We start from the raw sequence: 16,163 nt of genomic DNA on the forward strand, positions 1-16,163 counted from the left end.
ACACATAGACTACACTGTGAAGGTAACACACACACACACACATAGACTACACTGAAGGTAACACACACAGTGAGTGCAGAGAGACTTGATGCAGTGACTTGATGCAGAGACTTGATGCAGAGTGACATGATGCAGTGACTTGATGCAGAGTGACTTGATGCAGTGACTTGATGCAGAGACTTGATGCAGAGTGACATGATGCAGTGACTTGATGCAGAGTGACTTGATGCAGAGACTTGATGCAGAGACTTGATGCAGAGTGACATGATGCAGTGACTTGATGCAGAGTGACTTGATGCAGAGACTTGATGCAGAGTGACATGATGCAGTGACTTGATGCAGAGTGACTTGATGCAGAGACTTGATGCAGAGTGACTTGATGCAGTGACTTGATGCAGTGAGACTTGATGCAGTGACTTGATGCAGAGTGACATGATGCAGTGAGACTTGATGCAGAGACTTGATGCAGAGTGACATGATGCAGTGACTTGATGCAGAGTGACTTGATGCAGAGACTTGATGCAGAGTGACTTGATGCAGTGACTTGATGCAGTGAGACTTGATGCAGTGACTTGATGCAGAGTGACATGATGCAGTGAGACTTGATGCAGAGACTTGATGGAGTGAGACTTGATGCAGTGACTTGATGCAGTGACTTGATGCAGTGACTTGATGCAGAGACTTGATGCAGAGTGACATGATGCAGTGAGACTTGATGCAGAGAGAGACTTGATGCAGAGAGACTTGATGCAGTGACTTGATGCAGTGACTTGATGCAGTGACTTGATGCAGAGACTTGATGCAGTGAGACTTGATGCAGTGACTTGATGCAGTGACTTGATGCAGTGACTTGATGCAGAGACTTGATGCAGAGTGACATGATGCAGTGAGACTTGATGCAGAGAGAGACTTGATGCAGAGAGACTTGATGCAGAGTGACATGATGCAGAGTGACATGATGCAGAGACTTGATGCAGTGACTTGATGCAGAGACTTGATGCAGAGTGACTTGATGCAGAGTGACATGATGCAGAGACTTGATGCAGAGAGACTTGATGCAGAGACTTGATGCAGGGAGACTTGATGCAGTGACGTGATGCAGAGAGACTTGATGCAGAGACTTGATGCAGGGAGACTTGATGCAGTGACGTGATGCAGAGAGACTTGATGCAGAGACTTGATGCAGAGTGACTTGATGCAGAGAGACTTGATGCAGTGACTTGATGCAGGGAGACTTGATGCAGAGAGACTTGATGCAGTGACTTGATGCAGTGAGACTTGATGCAGTGACTTGATGCAGAGTGACATGATGCAGTGAGACTTGATGCAGAGACTTGATGCAGAGTGACATGATGCAGTGACTTGATGCAGAGTGACTTGATGCAGAGACTTGATGCAGAGTGACTTGATGCAGTGACTTGATGCAGTGAGACTTGATGCAGTGACTTGATGCAGAGTGACATGATGCAGTGAGACTTGATGCAGAGACTTGATGCAGAGAGACTTGATGCAGTGACTTGATGCAGTGACTTGATGCAGAGACTTGATGCAGAGTGACATGATGCAGTGAGACTTGATGCAGAGAGAGACTTGATGCAGAGAGACTTGATGCAGTGACTTGATGCAGTGACTTGATGCAGTGACTTGATGCAGTGAGACTTGATGCAGTGACTTGATGCAGTGACTTGATGCAGTGACTTGATGCAGAGACTTGATGCAGAGTGACATGATGCAGTGAGACTTGATGCAGAGAGAGACTTGATGCAGAGAGACTTGATGCAGAGTGACATGATGCAGAGTGACATGATGCAGAGTGACATGATGCAGTGAGACTTGATGCAGAGAGAGACTTGATGCAGAGAGACTTGATGCAGTGACTTGATGCAGTGACTTGATGCAGTGACTTGATGCAGAGACTTGATGCAGTGAGACTTGATGCAGTGACTTGATGCAGTGACTTGATGCAGTGACTTGATGCAGAGACTTGATGCAGAGTGACATGATGCAGTGAGACTTGATGCAGAGAGAGACTTGATGCAGAGAGACTTGATGCAGAGTGACATGATGCAGAGTGACATGATGCAGAGACTTGATGCAGTGACTTGATGCAGAGACTTGATGCAGAGTGACTTGATGCAGAGTGACATGATGCAGAGACTTGATGCAGAGAGACTTGATGCAGAGTGACTTGATGCAGTGACTTGATGCAGTGACTTGATGCAGTGACTTGATGCAGAGACTTGATGCAGGGAGACTTGATGCAGTGACGTGATGCAGAGAGACTTGATGCAGAGACTTGATGCAGAGTGACTTGATGCAGAGAGACTTGATGCAGTGACTTGATGCAGGGAGACTTGATGCAGAGTGACTTGATGCAGTGACGTGATGCAGAGAGACTTGATGCAGTGACTTGATGCAGAGACTTGATGCAGAGACTTGATGCAGTGACTTGATGCAGAGACTTGATGCAGAGAGACTTGATGCAGTGACTTGATGCAGAGACTTGATGCAGAGTGACTTGATGCAGTGACTTGATGCAGTGACTTGATGCAGTGACTTGATGCAGTGACTTGATGCAGAGTGACTTGATGCAGAGTGACTTGTTGCAGAGACTTGATGCAGTGAGACTTGATGCAGAGTGACTTGATGCAGAGACTTGATGCAGAGAGAGACTTGATGCAGAGAGACTTGATGCAGAGAGACTTGATGCAGTGAGACTTGATGCAGAGAGACTTGATGCAGAGAGACTTGATGCAGAGACTTGATGCAGAGTGAGACTTGATGCAGAGAGGCTTGATGCAGTGAGACTTGATGCAGAGACTTGATGCAGAGACTTGATGCAGAGTGAGACTTGATGCACAGAGACTTGATGCAGTGAGACTTGATGCAGTGAGACTTGATGCAGAGACTTGATGCAGAGAGACTTGATGCAGAGAGACTTGATGCAGTGAGACTTGATGCAGAGAGACTTGATGCAGTGAGACTTGATGCAGTGAGACTTGTTGCAGAGAGACTTGATGCAGAGTGACTTGATGCAGAGAGACTTGATGCAGAGACTTGATGCAGAGAGACTTGATGCAGAGAGACTTGATGCAGAGACTTGATGCAGAGACTTGTTGCAGAGAGACTTGATGCAGAGAGACTTGATGCAGTGATTTGATGCAGTGACTTGATGCAGAGACTTGATGCAGAGACTTGATGCAGAGTGACTTGATGCAGTGACGTGATGCAGAGAGACTTGATGCAGTGACTTGATGCAGAGACTTGATGCAGTGACTTGATGCAGAGACTTGATGCAGTGACTTGATGCAGAGAGACTTGATGCAGAGACTTGATGCAGAGAGACTTGATGCAGAGACTTGATGCAGAGACTTGATGCAGAGAGACTTGATGCAGAGACTTGATGCAGTGACTTGATGCAGAGACTTGATGCAGAGTGACTTGATGCAGTGAGACTTGATGCAGTGAGACTTGATGCAGTGGGACTTGATGCAGAGACTTGATGCAGAGAGACTTCATGCAGAGAGACTTGATGCAGTGAGACTTGATGCAGAGAGACTTGATGCAGTGAGACTTGATGCAGTGAGACTTGATGCAGAGAGACTTGTTGCAGAGAGACTTGATGCAGTGAGACTTGATGCAGAGAGACTTGTTGCAGAGAGACTTGATGCAGTGAGACTTGATGCAGTGAGACTTGATGCAGAGAGACTTGTTGCAGAGAGACTTGATGCAGAGAGACTTGATGCAGTGAGACTTGATGCAGAGAGACTTGATGCAGAGAGACTTGATGCAGAGAGACTTGACGCAGAGAGACTTGACGCAGTGAGACTTGACGCAGTGAGACTTGACGCAGAGAGACTTGTTGCAGAGACTTGATGCAGAGAGACTTGATGCAGTGAGACTTGATGCAGTGAGACTTGATGCAGTGAGATTTGATGCAGAGAGACTTGTTGCAGAGACTTGATGCAGTGAGACTTGATGCAGAGAGACTTGATGCAGAGAGACTTGATGCAGAGAGACTTGATGCAGAGAGACTTGTTGCAGAGACTTGATGCAGTGAGACTTGATGCAGAGTGACTTGATGCAGAGACTTGATGCAGAGAGAGACTTGATGCAGAGAGACTTGATGCAGAGAGACTTGATGCAGTGAGACTTGATGCAGAGAGACTTGATGCAGAGAGACTTGATGCAGAGTGAGACTTGATGCAGAGAGACTTGATGCAGTGAGACTTGATGCAGAGTGAGACTTGATGCAGAGAGACTTGATGCAGTGAGACTTGATGCAGAGACTTGATGCAGAGAGACTTGATGCAGAGACTTGATGCAGAGAGACTTGATGCAGAGACTTGATGCAGAGACTTGATGCAGAGAGACTTGATGCAGAGACTTGATGCAGTGACTTGATGCAGAGACTTGATGCAGAGTGACTTGATGCAGTGAGACTTGATGCAGTGAGACTTGGTGCAGTGGGACTTGATGCAGTGAGACTTGATGCAGTGGGACTTGATGCAGTGAGACTTGATGCAGAGAGACTTGATGCAGTGAGACTTGATGCAGAGAGACTTGATGCAGTGAGACTTGATGCAGAGAGACTTGATGCAGAGAGACTTGACGCAGTGAGACTTGACGCAGTGAGACTTGATGCAGAGAGACTTGTTGCAGAGACTTGATGCAGAGAGACTTGATGCAGTGAGACTTGATGCAGAGAGACTTGATGCAGTGAGACTTGATGCAGTGAGATTTGATGCAGAGAGACTTGTTGCAGAGACTTGATGCAGTGAGACTTGATGCAGAGAGACTTGATGCAGAGAGACTTGTTGCAGAGTGACTTGATGCAGAGACTTGATGCAGAGAGAGACTTGATGCAGAGAGACTTGATGCAGAGAGACTTGATGCAGTGAGACTTGATGCAGAGAGACTTGATGCAGAGAGACTTGATGCAGAGTGAGACTTGATGCAGAGAGACTTGATGCAGTGAGACTTGATGCAGAGACTTGATGCAGAGTGAGACTTGATGCAGAGAGACTTGATGCAGTGAGACTTGATGCAGTGAGACTTGATGCAGAGACTTGATGCAGAGAGACTTGATGCAGAGAGACTTGATGCAGTGAGACTTGATGCAGAGAGACTTGATGCAGTGAGACTTGATGCAGTGAGACTTGATGCAGAGAGACTTGATGCAGAGAGACTTGATGCAGAGAGACTTTATGCAGAGAGACTTGATGCAGAGACTTGATGCAGAGTGAGACTTGATGCAGAGAGACTTGATGCAGAGAGACTTGATGCAGAGACTTGATGCAGAGAGACTTGATGCAGAGAGACTTGATGCAGAGAGACTTGATGCAGTGAGACTTGATGCAGTGAGACTTGATGCAGAGAGACTTGTTGCAGAGAGACTTGATGCAGTGAGACTTGATGCAGAGAGACTTGTTGCAGAGAGACTTGATGCAGAGAGACTTGATGCAGTGAGACTTGATGCAGTGAGACTTGATGCAGAGAGACTTGATGCAGTGAGACTTGATGCAGAGAGACTTGATGCAGTGAGACTTGATGCAGTGAGACTTGATGCAGTGAGACTTGATGCAGAGAGACTTGATGCAGTGAGACTTGATGCAGTGAGACTTGATGCAGAGAGACTTGATGCAGAGAGACTTGATGCAGTGAGACTTGATGCAGTGAGACTTGATGCAGAGAGACTTGATGCAGTGAGACTTGATGCAGTGAGACTTGATGCAGTGAGACTTGATGCAGAGAGACTTGTTGCAGAGACTTGATGCAGTGAGACTTGTTTCAGTCTGTTCTGTCAGCTGACCTCAGGTCAGTCAGCTGCTTCACCGCCTCACTTCCTGTTCTCCAGGTGTTCAAGCCCATCCTGGAGCGGTTTGGAATCCATTTTGACTGTGACATCAGGATGCGGTGAGTGGGCGGAGTCTGCTGTCTGAGTGACACTCGTCACGCTTCAGACCTGCTGCACAAATCATCCCATGACTTTAGCGTGTACTAAGCATTTTTTTGGATGTATTAGTATGTATTAACTATGTGTTTGAGTGTCATAGCATGTATTAAGCGTGTGTTTGGGTGTAGGTCTGGGCGATATGGACCAAAAATCATATCTCAGTATTTTTAGGCTGAATGGCGATACACGATATATATCTCGGTATTTTCTACACAGTGGGCTACATGTTCAGTTGTCAGTAGGGCTGGGCGATATGGACAAAATCAAATATCACAATATTTTTGACCAAATACCTCGATGTCGATATTGCGACAATATTGTAGGGATGACTATTGGTGCTTTCACAAGATATTTACACAATGAGGTTTTTGATAAATAATCATCAGTAATGTGGATATAATGACTAAGTGGGTAAAGACAAATAATAGAACAGCTAGAACAGTCTGGTAAGTTCAGGAAATGACATCACTTTACTGTAATGCAGCCTTTAAAACCAGGAAAACACACTTATGCCATATCACCATATTACCATATCCAACATCTAAGACGATATCTAGTCTCATATCACGATATCGATATAATATCGATATATTGCCCAGCCCTATTTGGGTGTCATACTAAGCGTGTGTTTGTGTGTCATGGCATGTATTAAGCGTGTGTTTGTGTGTCATAAGATAAGATAACACTTTATTAATCCCCTTTGGGAAATTCTGGGAAATTTGTCATAGTATGTTTTAAGCGTGTGTTCGCGTGTCATAGCATGTACTAAGCTTGTGTTTGTGGGTCATAGTGCATTTTAAGCATGTGTCTGCATGTCATAGCGTGTTCTAAGCATGTGCGTGGCTCCTCAGAGGCTACTACCCTAAAGGCGGCGGGGAGGTCGTGGTGACGGTGAACCCGCTGAAGGAGCTGAGGCCGGTCGTCATGACGGAGCGAGGAAACATCACCAAGATCCACGGCCGGGCCTTCGTGGCCGGGGTGCTGCCCTTCAAGGTGTGTGTGTGTGTGTGTGTGTGTGTGTGTGTGTGTGTGTGTGTGTTGCTTATACTGATACTGCAGCGTTATGTGTTTGGGTGTTTCCAGTTGTAGTATAGCATGTTATATTATACTGTATGTTCACTAATATCTGTTAGGGCTGCAACGGATCACAAAACTCACGGTTCAGATCGTGTCACCGTTTTGAGTCACGGATTGTTTTTCGGATCAGCAAAAAAAAAAAAAGGTCAGGGTTAAATTAATTTAAAAATGTGCTGCTTTGGCTCTGATGCAGCCTCCTCTCTCTGTCTGTAGTCTCCTCTCTGTAGTCTCGCTCGACGTCCCGCCCACAGCGCGATCCGATTGGTCACACGTCTCGAGTGACAGCCCATCAGCACCGAAGGCTCTGCCACAGACAGGCAGAGAGACGGAGCTTCTCTGAGCCGAGCTGAGTGTGAAGGGAAGGCAACATGTTGCCCAACCTGAAATAAACATCTCAGTCTTCTGATCTGTTTCATGAAGACAAGCAGCCCAGTTTCCCAGTTTCCCACTTTCCCAGTTTCTCAGTTTCCCAGTTTCCCAGTTTCCCAGTTTCCCAGTTTCTCAGTTTCCCACTTTCCCAGTTTCCCAGTTTCCCACTTTCCCAGTTTCCCAGTTTCTCAGTTTCTCAGTTTCTCAGTTTCTCAGTTTCTCAGTTTCCCAGTTCCACCGCTGAAAACTCCTGAAGTGGAGTCACAGCTGACGGGATTTCAGTCAACGGAGGAGAGAGCGACGGCTTTTAAATCAGTCGCTCTTCCTTTCTTCTTCTTCTCTGACTCAGTCTCTTTGTCCTTCAGAGTAAAACAGCAGCTTCTGTCTGTCTGGATCTTTTCTCTGCAACTCTGCATCCAGATTTAGGGAATTATGACTTTAAAAAGTAACAGCGGCAGTAAAACTGCATTTCACACTATGATGGTTAAACTTTGCAATTAATCTGCGGTTCACATGCGTGCCGGGGGGGGGGGGGGGGGGCTGGGGGGGGGGATCCGTATCAACTACGGTCCGTTACACCACTAATATCTGTACCTGCTGAATTCATGCTGTTTAAAAACTTTCCAGATACATAAGAGATCAGATGAAACTTTTTGTTTTTTGGTGAACATTTATTTATTTATTTATTTATTTATTTATTTATTTATTTATTCATGTTTAGAGCACCGACAGACAAAAAATACGACTCAGATAAAAAAACAACCAAAAAGAAACACTTTTATGTAAGATGGATGACAAAGTAAAATGGAAGAGACAGATGGAAAAAAAAAAGAAACAAAAAACAGAATACAAAGCTTTTGAAAAGAGTATAAATACACCCAAGTATTTATTAATGTTTCATCAGATTAAACTATTGATCATCTTGCAGCAGAAAAGAAAATATAATGTGGAAAAGAAAAGAAAAGAAAAAAGAAAAGAGCTCATGGGGAAATTAAACACAGCTGATAATTCAACTGGAACAGCAGCAGGTGAACAGGCTGAAGACAAACTGAACTGTGTGTGTGTGTGTGTGTGTGTGTGTGTGTGTGTGTGTGTGTGTGTGTGTGTGTGTGTGTGTGTGTGTGTGTGTGTGTGTGTGTGTGTGTGTGTGTGTGTGTGTGTGTGTGTGTGTGTGTGTGTGTGTGTGTGTGTGTGTGTGTGTGTGTGTGTGTGTGTGTGTGTGTGTGTGTGTGTGTGTGTGTGTGTGTGTGTGTCCAGCTGGCTAAAGACATGTCAACTGCTGCTGTCCGAACCATCAGGAAGGAAATCAAAGACCTTTACATCAACATCCAGCCTCTGCAGGAGAAGGAGAAAGCCTACGGCAACGGAAACGGCATCATGTAAATATTCATGTTTATTATAAATATGAGTCTGTGGATCAGAAACCACATGAACACAGAACACTGTTCAGCCTCCAGACTGTAAACTCTACCTGGGAACTCAGGGTTTGGTGTTGGACTCACGCTGTGTGACCTCACAGCGCTGTGATGTCACACCGCTGTGAGGTCACACCGCTGTGAGGTCACCGCTGTGTTTATGCGGGAGACTGGGAACTCCGACTTGAAGGACGTTCTGTTGCAGTTTTCCGAGTTGTTTTTCCCAGAGTTCTGAGTTCAGTGGAACGCATCAGGACCGTCAGGTTGTTGTTGATGATGTCACTGCAGCGTCACAAGGTTTCACCCGTCTGTGTTTCAGAATCCTGGCCGAGTCGTCGACCGGCTGTCTGTTCGCGGGTTCAGCTCTGGGGAAGAAAGGTGAGGATCAGCAGAACCGATCAGGATCGGCAGAACCGATCAGGATCGGCAGAACCGATCAGGATCAGTCTGATCTTCTGTTAGAGAAACATTTAAACTGCTGCTCTGCTCTGATGTTCAGACAGTTTGATTCAGAATATTGACTGTGTGTGTGTGTGTGTGGGTGTGTGTGTGTGTGTGTGTGTGTGTGTGTGTGTGTGTGTGTGTGTGTGTGTGTGTGTGTGTGTGTGTGTGTGTGTGTGTGTGTGTGTGTGTGTGTGTGTGTGTGTGTGTGTGTAGGTGTGTATGCAGACAAAGTGGGCATTGAAGCAGCTGAGATGCTGCTGAGGAACATCCGACACAACGGCTGCGTGGACGAGTTCCTGCAGGACCAGGTGACCTTCATCACTCCTCCTCTTCATCACTCCTCTTCATCGCCTCTTCCTCTCCTCCTCCTCTTCCTCTCCTCCTCTTCCTCTCCCCTTCCTCACCTCCTCCTCTTCCTCTCCTCCTCCTCACCTCCTCTTCCTCATCTCCTCCTTTTCCTCTTCTCCTCTTCCTCAACTCCTCCTTCTCCTCTTCCTCACCTCCTCCTCTTCCTCTCCTCCTCCTCACCTCCTCTTCCTCACCTCCTCCTCCTTTGTCTCTTCTCCTCTTCCTCACTCCTCCTCTTCTTCTCCTCCTCTTCCTCACTCCTCCTCTCCTCCTCCTCCTCACCTCCTCCTCCTCCTCTTCCTCTCCTCAGCTCATCATCTTCATGGCGTTGGCTAAAGGAACGTCTCGGATCCGAACCGGAGCGGTGACTCTGCACACACAGACCGCCATCCACATCGCCGAGCAACTGACCCAGGTCAGACCAGATACTGACTGATACTGACAGATACTGACTGATACTGACTGACACTGACAGATACTGACTGACACTGACTGACACTGACTGACACTGACAGATACTGACAGATACTGTGACAGATGCTTCTTCCTGTCAGTTGGTCAGTCTGTGTGTGAGCAGCAGGTGTCGCTGTTGATCTGCAGATCAGAACAGAAACTTTCTGTCAGTTTATTTCTGCAGCGCTTCACCAGAGAGCGAGCCTGTCTAGATCTGACTGATCAATAATCAATCACAGAACAAACCGATCGATACGGTCTGCAGCAGAATAAAACAGCAGGAAACAGAACAAACAGGATCCTGCTGATCCTCGATCAGCTGGAACCGATCGATCGGTCAGACTGGCAGATAGAAAACTAACAGAAACAAACGTTTGGACGTTAAATGTAAAGTTTGACTGAAACATCTGAACGGAAGCAGACTGACCTCAGATCAGTGTCCAGGAGAGACATCAGTTTCTCTCCTGATCCGACTCCATACGTGATCTGAGTTCAGGTTCAATACAGCCAGGATATGATGTGAATATATATATATATGTGAAAATCAATAAAAGTTCAGTTCAGACTGCGCAGAATTCTGTTTATTTCTGAGACTCAAATCTTTCCAGCGATGCCATTGGCTGCTAGAATGTAAACAACAATTTAAAAATGTCATTACAAAGTGACAATAATATAATTTGGATGGAGAGCTTGTGAAACTGTGATGGTCAAGAGTCTCATTAGTGATTAATACAGCAGAATAACATGGAGCTGATATCACCATTCATGTTCCTGACAGCAGAATAACATGGAGCTGATATCACCATTCATGTTCCTGACAGCAGAATAACATGGAGCTGATATCACCATTCATGTTCCTGACAGCAGAATAACATGGAGCTGATATCACCATTCATGTTCCTGACACAACAGACTGACATGTTTTGTATTGTGATATATTGACTTTAGACACGTCGTCCCTTCACCGGTGTCCCGGCTGTCCTCAGATCAGTCGGCAGGTCATGTGACTCTTTTTAATTCTTCTTTGTTTTTCCCCTTCAGGCGAAGTTCACGATAACGAAGTCTGAGGACGAGCTGAGCAGCAGCGTCAGCTACATCATCGAGTGTCAGGGAGCAGGAGCCTCCAACCCCAACCTGTAGCCTCCACACACACACACACACACACAGGCACACACACACACACACACACACACACACACACACACACACACACACACACACACACACACACACACACACACACAGGCACACACACGCACGCACACACACACACACACACACACACAGGCACACACACACACACACACACAGGCACACACACACACACACACACCACTGGACTGCCGACTCGTCTCCTATTGGCTGCTGTTCCACTGTCTCGACCCTCAGCTTCTGTCTCTCAGGGTTTTTCCTTAATACTGTAATAAATAAAGTTTTGTTTCTCTCTGATCAGTCTGTCTGTTGTCTGTCTGTCTGTTGTCTGTCTGTCTGTCTGTCTGTTGTCTGTCTGTCTGTCTGTCTGTTGTCTGTCTGCACACTGACACTCTGCTCACTCTTTATTATAGTGTTAATAATAATACAACTATTAGAATATTTAGAATCTGTTTTGTGCTTCACATAATTTCATACAAAAAACTGGAAACAGATGATTGGTTTTTGAAACCTGAAGAGTAAAATTTGAACTGAAATTGTTTGAGAAACAGACTGAACTTTTTCTAGAAGAAGTTTTTCTTTTTTGATTTTCCTGCTGGAAGCCTGCAGCTTCCTGTCCACACAGGAAGTTATCAGTCTAATGAGCTTGTTGCTGCTTCATCTGCATATTGATGATGATTATAACAATAATAATAATCATATTAATAATTAGGACTTTTTGAGTTATTCTTGAGGCTGCACAGATTATTGATCAGTTTGAACAGTGTGTGTGTGTGTGTGTCCTGGTCAGGTGACCTGTCACAGGAGGTGGTCGTACTGTACAGACTCAGCTCAGTGGGTCGGTCAGGTGTTTCCATGCGGTCAGGTGGAGTCGGGTTCCTCTGACCTCCTTACAGACAGAACAGACAGAACAGACAGACAGAAGCAGCGGAGTGAAGAGAGGCGGCAGGAAGTGACATATTACTGAGCTGAATGGACGAAACCTGAGGAGGCTGGAAATTCACACCTGGGCCTCAGTGGAACAAGCGGAGCGGCCGAAACCCGAGGAGGAAACCCGAGCCGCAGGTGGACTCACCTGGAGGGAGGCGGGGGGGCGGAGCCTGGGCCCGGGCTCAGGCTGGCTCCGCCCCCTCCCTCCCTCCCTCCCTCCAGGTGAGGAGTGCTGCTGCTGCTTCTGTTCTGGCTCTGCCTCTGGATCCGCTTGTTGTTCTGTTTTTGGGTCAAGGTCTGGATCTGGATCTGGTTGTGGTTCTGGTTCTTGTGGATCTGGTTCTGTTCTGGTTCCTGTGGTTCTGCCTCGGTGCAGCGATGGCCGACGGCGGCTGGAGGAACCAGGAAGCGGCTGACTGGATCCCGGCTCCCTCCGCTCCGCACAGAGTCTGGATCTCACTGATCGCAGGTCAGTTCACCTCGACATCTACTGACACTCTGTCAGTAGATGTCAGTAGATTCAGGTCAGGATACAAGAAAACTTTATTGTCCATTCTTGCAAGCAACATGGAACTGTTCCTTCTTTCTCGTGTCAGACTGATCAAAAACAAAACAGACAGACAGCAGTCAGTCAGTCAGTAGATATTCAGCAGTGTCAGTTTTCAGTTGACTATTCATCAACATGTTCAACAGACTGTCTGTAGTTTCTGTCTGTAGTTTCTGTCTGTAGTTTCTGTCTGTAGTGTTTGCTGTCTGTCTGTAAAAGTCAAATTAGCTTCTACAGCAGATGTCCAGCAGCTGATCAGAGAGCAGCAGGTTAAACCAACAGGATGAAACAGTTTCAGTTCAGCAGCTTCCAGATCAGCTGCTGCGGCTCAGGTTTCTGTCAACACTGCAGCTTCAGGTCCGGGGGACTCCAGGTTCAGGTTCAGGTTCAGGTTTAGACTCAGTAACAGTTGGTTGTTTTGGTACAGTGAGGAGATGAAGCCTCTAACACAGTGGTTCTCAACGTGGGGTCCGGGGACCACCAGGGGTCCTTGAGGGGGTTCAAGGGGGTCCCCAGCAAACTGATGAATTGTTCAACTTCAGCATTATTTGATTTTATTATTAAGAAGTGAACACAGTTAGAGAATGTAGCAGAATGATGTTCTGATCAGTTTCTCTGTTCTCTCTCTACCTGCAACACAGACAGTCAGGGAGTTCTGGACTAAATCATCTGAAAATAAAAAATATTCTCAGATTTGGGTCAGAGACTAACTCTCATCAGATGGGGTCTGTGGGTTTGATGTGGACTGGATTAGATATTAGATATGATGCTTGATATGAAAAAAGTTGAGAGTCACTGATCTAACAGTCTGATGGTGTTTCAGCAGCAGAGTGATGGAGGAAAGTGTTGCTGTGTTTTACTCCAGTTCCATTCAAGGTGCTTTATTGACACAACAGTTTACAAACAAACAATATTGCCAAAGCAACAAGAAAATCAATACGAAATATCTTTTTTATAAATATCGTTTTATCTGTATTTCTTCCTTTCCTTCCAGTTTCATTAGTGTTTGATGTAGTGAACTGAGGCAGAACAGCAGCAGAGGAAAGCTCATCTCTATATCTCTGTCTTTATATCTCTATGTCTTTATATCTTTATATCTCTATATCTCTGTCTCTATATCTCTGTCTTTATATCTCTATGTCTTTATATCTTTATATCTCTATATCTCTGTCTCTATATCTCTGTCTTTATATCTTTATATCTCTGTCTTTATATCTCTATATCTCTATGTCTTTATATCTTTATATCTCTGTCTCTATATCTCTGTCTTTATATCTTTATATCTCTGTCTTTATATCTCTGTATCTCTATGTCTTTATATCTCTATATCTTTATATCTTTATATCTTTATATCTCTGTCTTTATATCTCTATATCTCTGTCTTTATATCTCTATGTCTTTATATCTTTATATCTTTATATCTCTGTCTCTATATCTCTGTCTTTATATCTCTGTATCTCTATGTCTTTATATCTCTATATCTTTATATCTTTATATCTTTATATCTCTGTCTCTATATCTCTGTCTTTATATCTCTATATCTCTGTCTTTATATCTCTATATCTCTATGTCTTTATATCTTTATATCTCTGTCTCTATATCTCTGTCTTTATATCTATATCTGTCTTTATATCTCTATATCTCTGTCTCTATATCTGTTTTTATATCTCTATATCTCTATATCTCTGTCTTTATATCTTTATATCTCTATGTCTCTATATCTCTGTCTTTATATCTATATCTGTCTTTATATCTCTATATCTCTGTCTCTATATCTGTTTTTATATCTCTATATCTCTGTCTTTATATCTCTATATCTCTGTCTTTATATCTTTATATCTCTATATCTCTGTCTTCATATCTCTATCTTTATATCTGTCTTTATATCTCTATTTCTCTGTCTTTATATCTATATCTCTGTCTTTATATTTCTATGTCTTTATATCTTTATATCTCTATGTCTTTATATCTCTATATCTCTGTCTTTATCTCTCTATATCTCTATATCTGTATGTCTTTATATCTCTATGTCTTTATATCTCTATGTCTTTATATCTTTATATCTCTATATCTCTATGTCTTTATCTTTCTATATCTCTATGTCTTTATATCTCTATATCTCTGTCTTTATCTCTCTATATCTCTATGTCTTTATATCTCTATATCTCTGTCTTTATCTCTCTATATCTCTATATCTCTATATCTGTATGTCTTTATATCTCTATATCTGTATGTCTTTATATCTCTGTATCTTTCTATCTCTCTATCAGAACACGTTGGTCAGCTCAGCCTCTGCCTCCTGTCTGTGTTTCCCTTCAGTCTCAACAGACTGGAGCAGCAAACTGAAGCTGAAGAACATTTGTCAGAAAATGAATCTTCTGTATGCAGACGGAGGTTTGTTGTGTTCAGGAACAGCAGAGAACACAGAACACTGCTGAACTGTTCTGCTGCACAAGCCCAAAGTGATCAGAAGCTTGTGAACATCTGTATCCACAGCCTGACATGTTAAATAGCTTAAATAGTTCAAACTAAGTGCAGAAGTGAGGCTGGTGGTTTATTTCACTGATTTTACATCTCAGTATGAAATCTAACGCAGAACTGATGCTGCCTTCAGGGTCTCCTCGTAAATACAAAATGCTGCGTTCAAGTTGTTTTGGTGAGGAATAACACCAGAACAGACTCTTTAACAGAAGATGGTTTTGGTTTATTTTAGAAATCGAGCAGCTCAGAAACCGAATGATGAGGTGTAATAATGTGGTGTAATACTAATACCACTGGTAATGCTAATAAGAGTAATAATTATTAAAATTAGAATAACAATAGTGGTAGAATATTATAATGCAAAATGATTGGAAAATGAGATGTGATGTTCAGGATATCTTCCCTGATGATCTTTGATTCTGCAGACTGAACCGTTCTTCATCCATTAGATTTGACACTGAACGCATCATGGAGAACACAAGAGGCATGTTGAGAAAGCTTCACTGTTTGGCATTCGGCATGTAAAACATGGTGTTGTTGTATATTTCTATATTCACTCTTAGTTTCACTTAAGCTAATTAAGTGAAACTAAGCTAATTAAAGCCTTTCTGGATTTCGACATTAAACAACGGCCAACAAACTTCTACTGTTTCTCCATGTTTTCATTATTTCCCACTGAAAGTCATATATTAAAGTCATATATAAACTCATATTTCCGAGGAGACCTTGAAGGCAACATATTATGGTCTGTTTGGGGATTGGTTGTGGTTGTTATAGCAGCGGCTCTGGTTGCCATAGTGACGTCTCTTAAGGAGGGGCTTGGCGAAATCAGAGCTTCAGACTTCAGAGCGTCGGGAAGCAGCTAACGTGCTAACATGCTAGCCCGGGACCTTTACAACTTAATAAGTTTTAAATCACAAGAGAAAGTTTGTAAACTCTGCGGCTGCGCAGTGGGAGAGAGTTTACAGCAGGAGGAGAAGAGCCTGACGGG

General features: G+C 44.2%; 1 protein-coding gene across 1 annotated transcript in view; it reads left to right on the top strand.

Moving 5' to 3' along the window:
- The window catches only part of rtca (RNA 3'-terminal phosphate cyclase), a 13,601-nt gene extending 2,090 nt beyond the window's left edge, over positions 1-11,511 (top strand). The window contains exons 5-11 of the mRNA XM_071513983.1: positions 5,858-5,916; positions 6,808-6,949; positions 8,660-8,781; positions 9,137-9,195; positions 9,475-9,569; positions 9,920-10,024; positions 11,104-11,511. Coding sequence (XP_071370084.1) covers positions 5,858-5,916; positions 6,808-6,949; positions 8,660-8,781; positions 9,137-9,195; positions 9,475-9,569; positions 9,920-10,024; positions 11,104-11,202 — 681 coding nt within the window. The 3' untranslated portion in view covers positions 11,203-11,511. The remainder of the gene's footprint in view (positions 1-5,857; positions 5,917-6,807; positions 6,950-8,659; positions 8,782-9,136; positions 9,196-9,474; positions 9,570-9,919; positions 10,025-11,103) is intronic.
- The last annotated feature ends 4,652 nt before the right edge of the window (positions 11,512-16,163 follow it).

Source organism: Centroberyx affinis, unplaced genomic scaffold (genome assembly GCF_046629955.1).
Source record: "Centroberyx affinis isolate AG114_WGS23_722 - 3 ecotype Tasmania unplaced genomic scaffold, CSIRO-AGI_Caff_v1 ptg007821l_1, whole genome shotgun sequence".
NCBI classification, from domain to species: Eukaryota; Metazoa; Chordata; class Actinopteri; order Beryciformes; family Berycidae; genus Centroberyx; species Centroberyx affinis.